The sequence below is a fragment of the Enhydra lutris genome, unplaced genomic scaffold, assembly GCF_002288905.1.
Source record: "Enhydra lutris kenyoni isolate GAN:26980312 unplaced genomic scaffold, ASM228890v2 scaffoldscaffold4, whole genome shotgun sequence".
NCBI classification, from domain to species: domain Eukaryota; kingdom Metazoa; phylum Chordata; class Mammalia; order Carnivora; family Mustelidae; genus Enhydra; species Enhydra lutris.
Genome location: NW_019154088.1, coordinates 34,046,455 through 34,063,348, shown reverse-complemented (window position 1 = coordinate 34,063,348; position 16,894 = coordinate 34,046,455). Strand labels below are relative to the sequence as shown.

The 16,894-nt window shown below is 35.3% G+C and overlaps 1 protein-coding gene across 4 annotated transcripts in view; it reads left to right on the top strand.

Annotated features, from left to right (window-relative positions):
• LOC111158948 (Ral GTPase activating protein catalytic alpha subunit 1) overlaps window positions 1-16,894 on the top strand; it is a 246,811-nt gene that overhangs the window by 215,715 nt on the left and 14,202 nt on the right. For all 4 annotated transcript variants that reach the window (XM_022521311.1, XM_022521309.1, XM_022521306.1 and 1 more), the window contains one exon: window positions 447-574. In XM_022521311.1, the coding sequence (XP_022377019.1) occupies window positions 447-574 (128 nt within the window). The remainder of the gene's footprint in view (window positions 1-446; window positions 575-16,894) is intronic.

Genomic DNA, 16,894 nt, shown 5'->3' with positions numbered 1-16,894 from the left:
AAAACATAGATTTTTTTCCCTAATAAACCATGTAATAAAAGTCTTTTAAGTTCTATAGTAAAGTTGGTATCACACAAAAATAATGAAGAACTTGCTGCCTATAAGGATGTATTATCTTCACTGTGTTTACTCAGTGGAGGAAAAGGAATTTATTTTCAGTGTTGGACTTTTGTGTACAATTGAGGGTACAGAAATTTGAAAACTGTCAGGGAATATGAATTAGTTAAATGAAGCACAGGTCTTTTGAATGGTAAACCCTGTAGACCTTTGGCATTTTTTGTTTATTATCCTGGTGTTAATCAGGGGAAAAAATTGAATTTGGATAGTATTTCTCCCGAAGAAAGAACTAAAGAGGAAGTAGAAGCATTTTTGTGTGCAATGTCTTGGTTGTTCTTAAAACTTTTCTCCAATATGAGTATAAAATTATGTTCTAAATTCTCAATTAGGTTCCCTTCTTTGGTCCACTTTTTGATGGTGCTATTGTGAATGGAAAGGTCCTACCCATTATGGTTCGAGCAACAGCTATAAACGCAAGCCGTGCTCTGAAATCTCTGATTCCATTGTATCAAAACTTGTATCCTTTTTAACAGTATCGTTTCTACTCTAATACATGTCTATTTTCCAAGGTAAGTATTTCTTATGTGTTAGGCGAATTTCTGTTTATTGATATATGGTAGAGTTCCTCCCCAGTATTTGAGCAATTATGATATTTGAGTGATGTATTTTCTTTTTTTTTTTTAAGATTTTATTTATTCATCCAACAGAGAGAGAGATCACAAGTAGGCAGAGAGGAGAGGTAGGCAGAGAGAGAGACTGAGCAGAGGGCTCAGTCCCAGGATGCTGGGATCATGATCTTAGCTGAAGGCAGAGGTTTAACCCACTGAGCTACCCAGGCACCCCTCTTTTATATACTACTAGTCAGTACTTATCTTTTGGTTAATTAATAAGGGCCCCATTAGGGTACTCTAATACTCTAGAGTATTGCTGGTACTCTGACACTGTAGATGTATAAAAATAACCAAAATAGTCATCATTAAGTATTCAGTCTAGTTGAGGAAATATGCTGTTTTCAGTGCATGTGTTGTAACAGAGTTACATACAGTGTTTTGGATGTATAATGACAAGCAGCCTCTCAGCTGGAAGGGGTAGTGGTGTCAGGAAACACTTACGAGAAATGTGAGGATTGAATATTGAAAGATGATGAATAGAGTTAATCGGGTGGATGAGATTGAGAAGAGCATTCCAGGCAGAGGGAACAAGATAAACAAAGATGTGGAAGTATGAGAGGACATGGAGTGTTTAAAAACATGGCTTCCGGAGCCAGATTTCTGGACTCAGGTGCTGGTCATCACTTCCTTGGCTATCTAGCCTTGGGCACATTATTTAACCTCTCTGAGCCTCAGTTTCCGTATCTATAAATGGGAAGGATAACATCTAGCTCATTGTGTTATGAGAACTGAAGGAGTTAATATGTATAAAACTCTTAGAGCAATGCCTGGCATATTTATTTATATACACACACACACACACACACACACACACACACACACACACACATATATACACAGGTTTTTTTTTTTAAGATTTTATTTATTTGACAGCAAGAGATCACAAGTAGGCAGAGAGGCAGGCAGAGAGAGGAGGAAGCAGGCTCCCCACTGAGCAGAGAGCCAGATGCGGGGCTAGATCCCAGGACCCTGGGATCATGACCTGAGCCAAAGGAAGAGGCTTTAACCCACTGAGCCACCCAGGTGCCCCAATATATATACAATTTTAAATTTTAAATTGTTTTCTGATATTCCTTTCTAAAATGAATTTGTGTTTCCTTGTACCTTTTCTGTATGATTAAAAACATTTCAGTTATTTTACTTTTACTTAATAAGTTGTTAAGCTTTACAAGGAAGGCTTTTAAACATATCCTATGTTCTGTTCCACATGAAATGGATTTATTGTAAGTCTGCCACATACATTCACTTCTTTTGATGAAAATTGACAATCTTATTCCTATGCCATTTCTCATGTACTCTGACACTGTGAAATGGAACTATAGGTAGATCATGACATCGTGCATTGATTAATCTTAATGACATTTATGTAGCATTTCTTATTTGTGACAGTTATATCTTCACTTACTGTTAAGTTGAAAGTTAAGATTTGAAGTGGTCATTGTGAAATGTAATGATTTGGTTTATTATTTCCTGAAATCTCTAGAAAGGTAGCTAATCCTTCAAGGAATATATAATTATCCGTAAACTAATTTTGTCCACATTGTCAGCTCCTCTGAGGTTGTCTTCTTTCTGACCTTTGCCTCCTTACAGTTTGCCTGATCCTGATGTTCATCCCTAAGGTTAGTGTCCTCTGCCATTTCTTTGGAAAAGTGATGAGAGAGATTAGACTGTAGTATAAAACTCTTGTTTGCCTCTTGTGTCATAAAACAGGAATTCAATTTTTTGAGCAAACACAAACTATTTCTGACCCAAAGTACAAACATTTAAGATGCATACCTTACCAAGTAGTTGAAAATACAAAATTTATTGGGGCTATGGCTTAATTTCTTTTTCCTGCACCAAAATTCATACTCTTGAGAACTATTTCAGATTTGCATGTTGTCTTAGAGGTATGGTGGCTGGAGTTGCAGTTAAAAAAAATACTGATTTTAACTCAGGCTCTGCCTTGTGATCTTGGTCTAGTCACAGAATTTCTAAACCTCACTTTCTTTGTCTGCAAAAAAAAAAGATAATACCCATCTCAGAATTATTGTGAAGATTAAAGGAGGTAATGAATTTGGATGTGCTTAGTAAATGAAATATGAATTCTGTTATCTGTAAAGATTACAGTCAATAGTAAAACAACTGTACCCAACACCAAGGAATTGCCTAATTGGGTTTTTATGTTTGGTTGGTTGGTAGGTTAATTGACTGGATTGGATTTTTCAGGCCTGTTTCTTGAAGTTTTTTAATAGTTAGCTCATCTTGCTGAGACATTAATAGATACCACATTGGAGAAAATTTCTAAGATGAAGAGAGATAATTTCAGATTGAAAGAGTAAACATGAACACTTTATTTACACAGCAAATATGAGCAATTTCCATCAGCAGAACCACTTCTAGAACACTCAGAATAAAAACACAAAATCACACAGCTTAAAGAAATTTTTCTTGACTTGATAGCTTGAATTTAGAACCTATATGGAAATTATTTCCCTATACTTTTTAAAGATATAATAAAGATGCTCCTAACCTTTGCTCATCTGAGGAATATATATTCATCTTTTACAAGGATTCACAAAGTTCTGTATTAATTCTAAATGTCCAGGGAAGTGATTTCATACAAGTAGATTACTCGATTTTTAAATGCAACCTTATATACTAATTTATAACTAGGTGTTTTTAAGATGTTGAAATATAGACGCCTTTAAATTTTAAATAATAAATACATATCTCAGAAATATATTTTAAAATGTATGTTTTTGAAAAATCCAGGTAAGTTCCCATTAAGGAAAAAAATCATGTGTTCTAAAACAGATCAATAGAACTTAACAGAAATTACAACAGAAATTGAAATAGAAGTAGGCTTTGAAAACCACCAGTTACTACTTTATCCTCATAAGAGAAATAAAGTGATAAAAGAATATCTAATAAACTCACTTATATTTGGATAATTGTACTGCTGTGTTAGTTATTTTATGCCTAATAAAAGTACCCACTAAGATTCCACAGCATAAATTGTGCTATTTATGATCATTAAATACAGTTTAAATTTTATCCTGGGAACATCTTCTGTAACTATGAATCTAATGTTGTTCACTAAATGAGGACAATATTGATTGTCATATGCTGTCCAAATCGATCATGCTGGCAGCCAGAATTACAGTAATCTGTCAGTATCGATGACTGTCTTTCAAGCTTTGAAACCTCTCCTTCACTTCACTTGTTATGTCTTGCGTTACTTGTACTTGAAAAGCATTTTCTTGCAACCTTGGTCTTTGTCAGCTAGGTGGGGTTTTTTTTTTTTTTTTTTTTTTGTCTCAAGCTCAATTTGTTGGTTTGATCATGCAATTAGAATTGAAATGCAATGCTGGGGAGGAAGAATAGGCAGATTCTGGGTAACCAGTGGACCTGAGGGGTATTTCAGGTTGATCTTAGCCATCGTTTGTTAGTTACCTGTTGAATGTGTGTGTGTGTGCATGTGTGTGTATGTGCTGGAGCTGGGTTGTTTTGTTGTTGTTTTAATTTTTTTTTTTTTTTGGCTTTTTTTTTTTTGCAGTGGGAATAATAATGTCATAGTATTAATTTCATGATCATAGCTATCATTATACTATACCTTAAATAAACATTTTTTTTAAAGATTTTTATTTATTTATTTGACAGACAGAGATCACAATAGGCAGAGAGGCAGGCAGAGAGAGAGGAGGAAGCAGGCTCCCTGCTGAGCAGAGAGCCTGATGCAGGGCTCGATCCCAGGACCCTGGGATCATGACCTGAGCTGAAGGCAGAGGCTTTAACCCAGTGAGCCACCCAGGCGGCCCTAAATAAACATTTTAAAACAATTCTTTTATGATCCTAAAGATATTTCATCTATGTACAAATGTTAAATATGATGCTATGTATGTACGGTTTCTTTTTTAACAGATTTATTATGCAAAGAAATTTTCAGAAGTTAATAGCATATAATCTTGTATTAGAAACAGAATCAATAGAATGTAGGTACATATATACATAAAGAGAGAGAGATTAATTTTAAGGAATTAGCTCACACAGTTGTGGGGACTGGCAAGTCTGAAGTCTGCAGGAGTTCTTAGAGTTGATATTGTAATCTGAATCAGAAGGCATCTGGAGGTAGAATTCCTTCCTTCCATGGAGACTTTGGTCTTTTCTGTTAAAGCCTTCAACTGATTGGTTGAGACCCACCCACATACATTATAGAGTATACTCAAAGTCTCTTGATTTTAAATGATAATCACTTCTGAAAAAAATACCTTCACAGCAATGCCAAGACTGGTGTTTAACCAACAACTGGATACCATGACCTAGTCAAGTTGATAAAATTAACTGTCTCACATATCTCATTTTTCTTAAATTTTTCTTTTTAAACTTTCTTACTATAAAATATAATTTGAAACAAGAACATAAATTCTAAATATAGTAAATGGTGAATAACTAAGTTTAACTACCTCCAGCTCAAGAAATAGAACTGTATGTTATTCTATCAAATTATCTCCTGATCACTTTTTATGATAGTAGTAAAGATTTGAGAAACATGTAGAGACAAAACATAGCCTAGCCTAGACAACATAGGTTTAAGAATACGGTATGAAATGGATGTAACATACAAAATATGTGTTAATTACCTTATCAGTAAAGCTCTGATCAGCAGTAAGCTATTAGTAGTTAAGTTTTGGGAGAGTTAAAAGATTTGGGGGCTGCATGGGGTGTTAGCACCCCAGCCTCCCTGTTTTTCAAGGGGCCGCTATGGATGGTAATTTTTTCTCCAATAAACTTAAAATTTAATAGGGGAGAGAATAATATATAAATTAATAATTATAAAATATGACATAGTAGGGTTATAGATAAAATGCTGCGGGAGTTCTAAGGAAGAAGTTATTACTTTGAGAGTAAGAAAACAAAGGAAGAATGCATAGAAAATCTGGGCCTCAGAGGGTGAGATTTTAGCAGATGGAATGTAGCATGTCTGTTACAATTCTTTTTTTTTTTTTAATTTATTTATTTGACAGACAGATCACAAGTAGGCAGAGAGGCAGATAGAGAGAGAGGAAGGGAAGCAGGCTCCCTGCTGAGCAGAGAGCCCAATGCGGGGCTCAATCCCAGGACCCTGGGATCACAACCTGAGCCGAAGGCAGAGGCCTTAACCCACTGAGCCACCCAGGCGCCCCGTCTGTTACAATTCTTGTAATTTATATTTAGGGGCTTTGTATGTATGTATATAATATATATGTGATATTCTGAAATACACACTATGTGGATATTATAAAATTAAATGGCATTTTTTTTTAAATTTATTTGACAGATCACAAGTAGGCAGAGAGGCAGGCAGAGAGAGAGACAGGAGGAGGAGGCAGGCTCCCTGCTGAGCAGAGAGCCCGATGCGGGACTCGATCCCAGGACCCTGAGATCATGACCTGAGCCGAAGGCAGAGGCTTTAACCACTGAGCCACCCAGACGCCCCTAAATGGCATCTTTAAAAAACACATTCTTTCTAGGTTTAATATTCTTTCCTACCAAACCAATATTATTTGATTTGTTCTAATCTGTTTAGATTTGACCTTTTTGTAAATGCCAGAATTGGGTTTCTGTTTAACTTTATCAGGCAAATTACCAGAAGTCAATGATCATTCTTCAATTAGTCACAGTTTGTTATCCCTGCAGTTCTGCTACTCAGATGTAAAGAACTTGTTGCAAAAGTATGAGAGCCAAAATGAAATGAAATGTAATTGATTGGCTCCACTAATGTAGTTGGCCATTCATTATGATAGAACATTATAAAACCTCTTAGGGAGGCTCATCAATATTGCTGCCATTTCGTGTTAGAAGAAAGTGAGTTTATTGAGAAACTACATAATTTTATGTATACTGTCTTTTTTTTTTTTTAAAGGATTTTATTTATTTATTTGACAGAGATCACAAGTAGGCAGAGAGGCAGGCAAGAGAGAGGGGGAAGCAGGCTCCCCGCTGAGCAGAGAGCCTGATGCGGGGCTCCATCCCAGGAACCTGAGACCATGACCTGAGCCGAAGGCAGAGGCTTTAACCCACGGAGCCACCCAGGCGCCCCTGTATGCTGTCTTTTGAAGATTATTTCTTCAGAAGATAATATTCATAAATATGGACTGTCCTTAATTTATAAATTAGATTTTAAAATGTGGAAGCTGATTGGTTGGCACATCAGCCCAGGTTTCAAAGTCTAGAACCCCTTAAGTTTTGTTTTAATCTGTAAAAAGAATACCAAACTCAAGACAGCTGTAAGGATTAAATTATCTACATGAAGCATTAAGTAGCCTGTCATGTAGCAGGAGCTCAGAAAATGATAGTTATCTGATACTTGATGGTATTATCATGCTGTACACTAGAAATATTCCTCTAAGACACAAATAGAAGTATATATAAGTATATGAAAAGACTTGTGCTGGCTCTTGACTATATTGAAATTGTTATGTGAATTCTTTGACTACATGCAAGCAGTGCTTATTAGCTTAACCCTCCCAACCTCATATCTCTTTCTGTATATACCTGTACTCCTTCCAGCTCTGCCTCCTCCCATCCTTACTCTCATGTTCTACCATACTAACACCCAGGACACCCTGTCTAGCTAGACCATATAGATCATCCCTGAATGCCCTTCTCTTTTTCTGTTTTTGCCCCATGAATGCCTTTCTCTGCTATCTTCCATGTAATATACCCGTTCTGCATGACCCAAACATTGTTAAAAAAAAAAAAAGAAAGAAGAAAGAAGTTTCCTTCACTAGCAACACACTGCCTTATAACATTTTGTTATAGGACTTAATGTGTGTGCCCATATTAATAAGTCTTACTAATCCTAGTAACTTCTAGCACAGCAATAAGTGGCTGGCAATTTGTTGTAATAGTACAGGTTAGGGTAGATGGATTCATGGGTGGATGGATGAACTGTTAATTTTTTCTTTAACAGAAAATTTCTATTCATTTCCCCGTGTACTTTTAAAAATAAGTTGTTCATTATTGTAATATCTGGTGGTTTGTATTAATCTAGGCTACAACTGTAAGAACATGCTGGATAGGTAAGAAAAGGAAACCTAAGAACAGTAGAAACTGCCTCTGATACATGAACAAGCCAAAATAGCATACACACAAGGGTGTTGTATTTTGACTGATGCATTATATTTTGTTTAAAAGATTTTATCCGTTTATTTGACAGAGATCACAAGTAGGCAGAGGAGGAAGCAGGCTCCCCGCTGAGCAGAGAGCCCGATGCGGGGCTCCATCCCAGGACTCTGGGATCATGACCTGAGCCAAAGACAGGCTTTAACCCACTGAGCCACCCAGGCGCCCCTGATTCAGTATATTTTTATTAGAGGGCATTACAGTTTAATGAAAATAATTTTCAAAGATCAATAGTCAGTGAGGTTTCCCCCTCCACTTGTCGTGGGGCAGAGGGGCAGGCAGGATCTATCAAGGAGAAAAGTGAGCCAAAGACACTTGTGTCTTGAAATGCCAGATGTTGTCTTAAGAGGAGTACAATTTAATGTCCCCCACCCCCACTCCCCAAGGATGGAGGCAGCCGTGGTTATAGTCCTGAAGGCTTACACTCCCTGCTGAACAGCCAGGAAGGTGGTAGCCACAGGAGAGCTGAAAGGGGCAGCTGTGGGAGTCTACATACTGCTGAGTTTCACTTCTTGAACCTTCGCACCACCTACATGAGTGATTCCAATAGGAGCCCTCAATATCTTAAGTGCCATTTGTTCTACATACTTTCTAAATGAAAGTATGTAGAACTTCATGGACAAATTGTTTATTTGTTACAAACTCCAAGATTTATGATTGTGGTCCTTCATACTTCAAAAGAAGAGAATTCTTTAAATAAAATGTCTCACCAACTAAGTGATCCAGGCTTTGTGGCTTTTGAAATACTTGCAGCCTTGGTGCCTTTGATATTAACCGTTGTGGTAGGACCTCTCTAAAAGCAGACAAACATTCTTTCTTACTTAACAATGTGCTCTGTAATGGGAGCATTTCAGTCTCCTCTGTTGAAGAAATGGGCATCACTGTTGAAGGGTTTTGTGTTGTTTTAAAAGCTTGTGATTAAACATCCCCCTCCCCTGGCCTGGATTTTACTGCTAAACTTTATAGTCTATGTATGCACACAGTGTAAACAGGAACCCTGGATATGTGCAACTCTTCTATTGTGATGCTAATATATTCTTATATCAGTTTTACTTTATTCAGCTTTCCTTTTTTAAAAAATGACAATATGGGATGCCTGGGTGGCTCAGTCGGTTAAGTGACTGCCTTCAGCTCAGGTCACGATCCCAGGGTCCTGGGATCGGGCCCCACATCAGGCTCTCCACTGAGCAGAGAGCCTGCTTCTCCCTCTCCCTCTGCCCGCTGCTCTGCCTACTTGTGCTCTCTAGCTCGCTGTTGAATAAATAAAAATCTTTTTTTAAAAAATGGCAATATATGCCTATTGATGATGTTATTGGTATTTTGAGAGATTTCCGTACAATCATTGTGGGAATATTTTATTGCATGCCTTTAAAGTTCTTACTTTTGGTCTAGCAAATATGCCTTTGTCCTTTCAGAAAGATATAAAGGCAATAAATGTAGTCTCTGCTATGTAATAAATTTTTTATAATAGTGAAGTTTATCCTATAGAATTGCACCAGTGTCTGAAAATGGCATCTTTTAATGTTCTCTAGAGATGATCATTTTACTAGTAAAAACCAATAATAACTACTTTTCCTGTATTTAAACAATGGGAACTCACAAAAATGACTTCAGTATATGAGCAACTTCCATTTCATTATATTAATTGCAGAGATATTTTCAATTTTTATTCTCTTCCAAGAACACTTAATGCCCCAATGACAGATTTAAGTATTAAAAAAAGGCTATACTGAACAACATCAAAATGACTTCAAAATAAGTATGTTTAAGATCCTCTCAGAAATAAAGGAATAAAATCTTATGAAATAAGTCATTATAAAAGGGAAAAAAGTGACTATCTCAATAGAGGTTGAGTAGCATCCAAACTTGTTCATGTAAAAAAAAAAAAGTTTATATTTTTTTTACCCCAAAAAAAAGGTTGCTAAGCAATTTGGGATCTTTCATTTAGTCACACATACTTCTTGACTACCTACTATATGCAAGGCACTGTGAAAGAAAAGCTAGCAATAGAAAAAGAGTCACTGCTTTCAAAGCGTACAGTCTAGATGGATGGATGGGTGGGTACATGAGTGAGTAGTGAATGAATGAAGTGTCTCTGATGAGGAGTCCAGCAGTAGTGATATCTCCAAAGTAGGATGGCAAAAGTGATTAATTTTATTACAGTGGGAGAGGATAGTGGGGAGGAGGAAATTAGGAATGGTTTTACCAGGGAAGCACGAAGGGATAAAAGTGTAACATGGCTAAGAGATAGGAGTTCCTCAGTATTGAGTGATATAAAGCAAAGCAAAGAGTAATAGCAGATGAGGTCCAAACCAAATAATGCAGTCAAGCAGAAAAACAAAATAAAACAAACTTGGTTTTGTAATGTTACTACCGATAATACAACAGCCAGTGTCTGAGGTGACCATTCCTTTTGCTTTTATATAATTTTTATGTCTTGAATAGCAGGGTAAGGTTGAATGTATTTTCCTTTTATAGTAAAGCCTTTCTAAAATGAGTTAGTCTATAGATTATTTAAATAATTTTTTATACTTAGTTATACTGTAATTTCCAGGCTAGTTAATAGTGATAGCTAGCAATAAGACTAAGGAATTCTCTAAATGTTTGATAATATTTACATACATTTGCCATTTCAAAAAGAGCATTTGAAATTTTCGTCATCTTAAGTTTTATGGTGGACTCACATTCTTGCATAACAAGCCTTCTTTACACGTTTCCTGTAAAGTACTTTTAAGCCTTTTTGTGCTTTTACACACTATTATGCTTTTTTATGTTACTGATAAATGAGGCATTTTTTTCATCCTCTTCTGATAGCACATTGGCTTTGTGGCAGAAATAGTAAAGGAAAAGAAAGCACTACCACCATCTTACCTGTTTTTTCAAATCCAGTGTGGCAGTATGGTCTGCATATGCCAGTCTTAACAGTTGGATCATACCGTAGTGCATGCAGTACAAGGAAGGTAGAGAACTCTATCAGGTGTTGAACTGTCTTTTAAAAATAACAAAATGAAGTTTCTCTACTTCCATCTTCATTAAATTTTCACTTCTGGGATAGAACAGGGACTTTTTTTTTCTCTCTTAAACCCCCCCCTTTTTTTTATATTAGTGATGAAGATGCACTGGTATGTTCACATTATTGTTCACTACACCTACTGCATAATGTACAAGTTTTATTCTAGTCTTTGTTTAAATATAAAAAGAGCAGTAGATTTCGATGCCATTTGTGGATTTCAGAGAGCAAAGAATGAAGGATGTAAAGCTGAAATTAGTCTTTAACCTTATTTGACATAGGAATTGCAGTGCTTTTAATCCATTCTTTTCCTTTTACTAAACGTAAGGGGTTTTGCCATTGAATTTTTAATAACTCAATAATGGAATTAAAATTAAACTATGGGTCACAAGTCTCCCCATTTTCTTCTAACTGCTTTTCCTCTCAAACACTGGAATACAGCCTATTTAAATCTTAACTTTTGCTTGCCAAACCACTGTTACCGTCCATCTGTTCATGCCAATTGTAAAGAAGGTTTGGTTTTTAGTGAAGCTTTGCATTTCACATAAGGTATGTGAAGTGAAATTTCACAAGGGACATGATGGATCCTGATTCATAGTGATAAACCTTTGGGGCCATCAGGGTTGGCATATGGTCCAGTATGATATGAAGGCTTGGGTTCCCTGGCTTCACTTCTTTGGCGTGAAGCTGATAAAACCTGGCTCTTGAGTATTATTTCACTGGACACCAATCATGGGCAGCAGGAACTGCCCATTTAACTCTCTGTGGGAAGGAAGCCCAGAGAGCATTCACAATGGTACCATTGTCGAGTTGCAAACTGCTCCGAACAGCTTGACAGCACTAGGGAGGAGGGGAAGGGGTTGCTTTACTAATTGCTGTTCAGAAAAGAGAAGGAACAAAAATAGCTGTTGTAGAACTGATGTTTCTACATTTACTTACTCTTGATAGGAGTGTTGACTTTTATTTAGCACATACCTACTATAAAAAGAAAGCAAATAAATATATTTAAGCAACCACCTGTAGTAATTCCTTGTTAACATGGCATTATCCATTTTAAAACCACCAGATTATAACAGAGCAAAAGTCAGTTTTGATATGTTATGATTTTTTTTATGTTTAGATGAAAATGTATTTTTTTTAATCTTCATAAAAAATTTTTAATTTAGAATAAGGGAAAATGGATTTAAACTAGCACAGTCCATATATCAGATAAAGTTAAATACAAATTTGGCTTAATTTCCCTTATACTGTGTTTTTTTTTTAGAATTTCCAAATATCTGAATACCTACAAGCTACATTAATATAGAAATGTAAATTAATCTTATGCATAACAATTGCAAGTGCTAAAATAATCCACTGTAGATAAACTAGTCCTCAAATCTTAGGGTTAAATACCAGATTTATCATTTAAATGAATAGCTGATAACTATTTCAGTCATTTCTGGTTCTCTCTCTCTCTCCTTGAAGTCTGTTTCAGGTATATTTAAAAATAAGAGGGATGTTTCCCTTTTTATGAAGCATTGTATGCCCTGGTATTTGTATAAACACTACTGCTGGCCTTTCCATTTTTTCTGGTTGGTCTAATCAAGTATTTGGTGGTTCTGATGCAAAGAAACAATGAACTACTTCAACTTACTTCAGCCTCCAGGATCCTGACCCTATAGCATATTTCCATAGATGATGATTTCAGCTGAACCTAAGTTGACTAAATTATATTGCAGTATTATAATTTCTGCAACATGTCCGTTAATTTATAAATTTTTTAAAATGGGATAGTCTTGCTAAGTTGGTGAAAAATCAAATGCATGTTTGTGAAATAGTAACAGTCTGTAAAATTTACTAGTTGTCCATCTCCTCATGTCCCCTTAAACACTGTTAGTAAATGGGCACCAGTGCAGTATTTCAAAAACAGTAATTCATTGAATGCCCATTCTTCCTTTTACTGCAGAATAGATTATATTTAAGTCAAGATTAATGGGTAGATTTTGATGTTAAAGTCCAGTCTCTAAGCCCATAATTCCCTCGGGGCATATAGTGCATTAGTTTAAGCCAATATACTGTTTATCATAGATTCTATGACACAGTCTTAAATGACAGTTTGTTGTACTTTGTAACTACTTACCATGATAATAAATCACTTTTTCTGTATTCCTGATAATTAGAGCATTTAAACAAAATCTTAATTAAGTTAGTACACATTTAGGTAGAGATAACACATAAGTAATTGTACACTGTAAAATTTCACTTACTTTTTTTCCTTTTTGCAATCTTCTAGCAAGAATCCAAGTTTAGTGTTTAGTTCAAACATATACATTCATTTCCTCAATTTTAATGCACTGAAATTTTTGTTCTGAAAAGGAACAATACAAAGTGTTTTTAGTCATCCCCCAATGTTTATTAAAGTCTTAGACTAATACTTGTGATTCTGTTAACTATGAAAGTCTTGTTATTACTATTGATAATATTTTCAAGTACATCTTACCAAGAATAAGAATCTAAAATTTTAACTTCATTAAATTTGAAATCTAAGTAACTCGGTTTTTCTTTTAGGTGTTTTACTTCATACAACTTTCATGAAAGTGGAATATACATATTTCATAATCATGTTAGTGCTTTTTAGAAACCACCAGTGATTATTGGATTATTAAATCAGGAAGGATTTTCAGAACCTTTAGGGAGGTTTAAATTTTTAATCCTATTTATTTAAGGTTAATCTTTTTAAATGTATTTACATGAACTTTGGTAGAATTGGGCTTATCAACTTTTTACTTAATGTTTTCATTTAGTAATTGACTGATTTATGAGCAATTATATATGGTCCAAATTTTATTCAACTCCAGCTTTCAATAATAGGACTATCCTCACACTGCCTTAGCACCTGTTATGGATTTTGAGTCATCTGGCAGCCCATGGGACTTAGATAAAGAAGTACCAGGTGTCCTGCCTGTCTCCTAATTGAGACGCAGTGAAAACAATATAGACTTGGCAGTATGGTTAAAAGGATGGATTAAAGCCCAGCTTTGTCTACTCTTGACAAATCACAGCTTTTCCTTCATTGCATAGATAGTAGCAAATACTAAAGAATTTCATTAGTATAATGCATCATAAAAATTATACACAATAATTTGTTATAACCTGTTGCAGACTTTCAGAAGAATTTCTATTAAGGTAGTGCAAATAAACAATATTAATACCAAGATTCATTCCTATTAGGGGAAATTTTTACTTTGAGCAACACTGCATGTGTCTTGAAGAAATTAGCTACTGTAGGAAAGAAATGGAGTATTACTATTTCTAGATCTTGCTTTATAATGTAAGCAAGTATAGTTTACTCTCATAAATGAGGAGTGCCTAGGCCATGGAGTACTTAGTTGCCCTGTATATTTCAAGAAAATATGACCCTTTACTACTGCTAATAGCCATGTGATCCTTGAGATGTACTTACAAAATATATCTACATATATCCTGTATCTCCATAAAATTCTTATTTTTCAGTATTTCTCCAAGACCCTGTGTAATGACATTGCTTCAGAATATTTGAGGATATTTCAAGGCCTTTTAGAACTAAAAATCCAAATGTGCTTTATTTTCTCATTTTTAATTAGAGCATGCCAAGGATTTTTCCTGTATTGTGTACGATATCTAGTATATAAACAAACACTTTTCAAAAATGGCGTTCTTCAAATTTAAGCTAACAGTCTTTGTGCTGGTCATCCCTGAGCTAACTAAAATGTCTCTATGCCTTTTCTTTTCCCACACAAAACTGAAATCATTGAGATTGGATATAGAAAGAGCACTGGACTATTAAATGACCAAGGTTCTAGTGCCAACTCTACAGATCAGCAGCTTTGTTTTTCCGAGCAAATCTCTGTATTCTCCATCCAGGCAAAGCTTATTGCTGAATAAACATTTTGCCGATTTTGCTAGCTTTCCTGAAAGTAATACTGGCAGATGATTGTTTCTCTAGATCATACTGTCCTAAAATAGTCTCAATAAATGATGCCCTGGGATAAACCCTCTCAAGAGAGCCTTTTTCAAAACCTGAATATTTAAATTTCTGAATATTATTTTTCAAGAGTATTGTTACATCTATTCTTATAGTGTACCAGAGCAGTTTTAGAAATCTGCCTTAAAAATAAAGAAAGAAATCTTCCTAAAATGGTTTTGAAATTACCCTTCATTTGATTTTTATCTAGAGAGTTTCTCAGCATTTCTTCCCTTTCTCCTTTCTTTACAGAGGGCCACTGAAATGAATAGAATTAGTTTAACTAAATTTCTTGCCTTATACCATTGTAGAACTTATGAAAATTTTAAAGATTTCTTTAAATTTAAAAAATTGTGACAACCAGTGGGGCAAAATATTTCAGTGCTAAATTGTAATGAGTTGTAATTACTTCCAAGATTTATAGAATTTCTGTTTTAGGCATTTAGGATTTGGGGGGGAAGTTACTAGTTTTTTTTAATATTATACTTTATGTGTATATACATACATACATGTTTTATTCACTTTTCCTCTTCCAAAGAAGGCAGCAAGATCAAGGGTAGGGGTGGAACCAAACTCTCACAGGAAGATTCAAACTCTGTCTCTAAATCCAGTCATAGCAAAGTCCCAATTATATTGGCCCCAAAGGGTTTTGCTTCTGGAGAGCCAAACTGGGATTAATGGAAGGAGGTTGTGTGCATAACGGTCTCCTTATCAGCTATCAGACCGCCTTTATTTATTCCTTCTATAACTTATTAACAGTCATTGAGTACTTCTGGGTCTTGTGTTAGGTACTAGATATGTAAAAATAAAAAGGACATGGTCTCTGCTCCTATGATATTGGTCTCCCCACTTGGAGGACAAGCACAAAGAAAAAGATATACTTAGTGTTCAATAACTGGCTTTGAGAACAGTGTGAGGCCCTGATTTGTGGCATTTGTCGAGTTCTGTGATATGAAAACTCCCACCACAACCGTCTTACAAACTTGGTGAATATTTTAAGTAGTGCTCTCCATATTTTAAGTCAGGAGGCAGAACTCTCCTCCCTCTTCCTACAATTAACTGTTCTTGGAATCTTCCATACAGAGAAGGGAGAAAAAATCCTTAAGCGTTAAAACAGCAGTGAAGCCACAGAAATATCTGAGTGCAGGCAGTGCATTACTAATTTAGGAATTTCAGAATGGGTCTTAAGTCTCTGAGGCCATGATATTGAGTGTAGATATGAACACTTAACACTTCGCCTTTACTTAAAAAGGAGCCAATATTTCTTTCTTGCTTAGGAAAGAAAACATTAAATCTGAACTTAAGAGGAAATTAAGCAGTGATAGGTCTCAGACATATACTTAAAATTGTAATTTTCAGAACTACTTTTGGTGAAAAATACTTTATACTCATTCTTGCTATGTACATTATACATACACACACACACGTCCATTTTTTGGAGACTAGTTACCAATTACGGTTGAGCTAAATGTTTATAAAACCTATTGGGCATACTTTGGAATTAGTGATCACAAAACTGAAGGTTTTTCCCTCTTTCCCTTGTAAAAGCAGTTCACAATTACATTCGATTATTAAGAAAATGGTTGTAGAGAATGAAAGGTTGTTGCTTCTTTAAAACCAAACCTACCTTTTCTATATCCTCCTTATGCATTGGTAAAATTGAAAAGTGTACTAATTATTCTTCTGTAGTAGCTTTTCCTCATTTTGTCTTTTTCTCATGAGAAATCATTTTCTCTGTCATCAGAATAAGTCAAAAGTCTCTCTGTACATACCACAAACAAGAAATATTATTGGAGTTCTTGCATATGAATGCAGGTATATTCCTTAAACAGATGTTGAAAATTGCCCTCAGGGAGACAGCACCTGCTATTTACAGAGACTTGAACCAAAAGTCAGAAAAACTATGTTTAACACAGATGTAGGCAGACTTTTGGGTTACCCTATATTTATACCCTTTATCTTCAGCATCCCTGTTACATAAATAGGAGCAGGTGGTGGTACCCCCATCTAACATATACTGCTGCG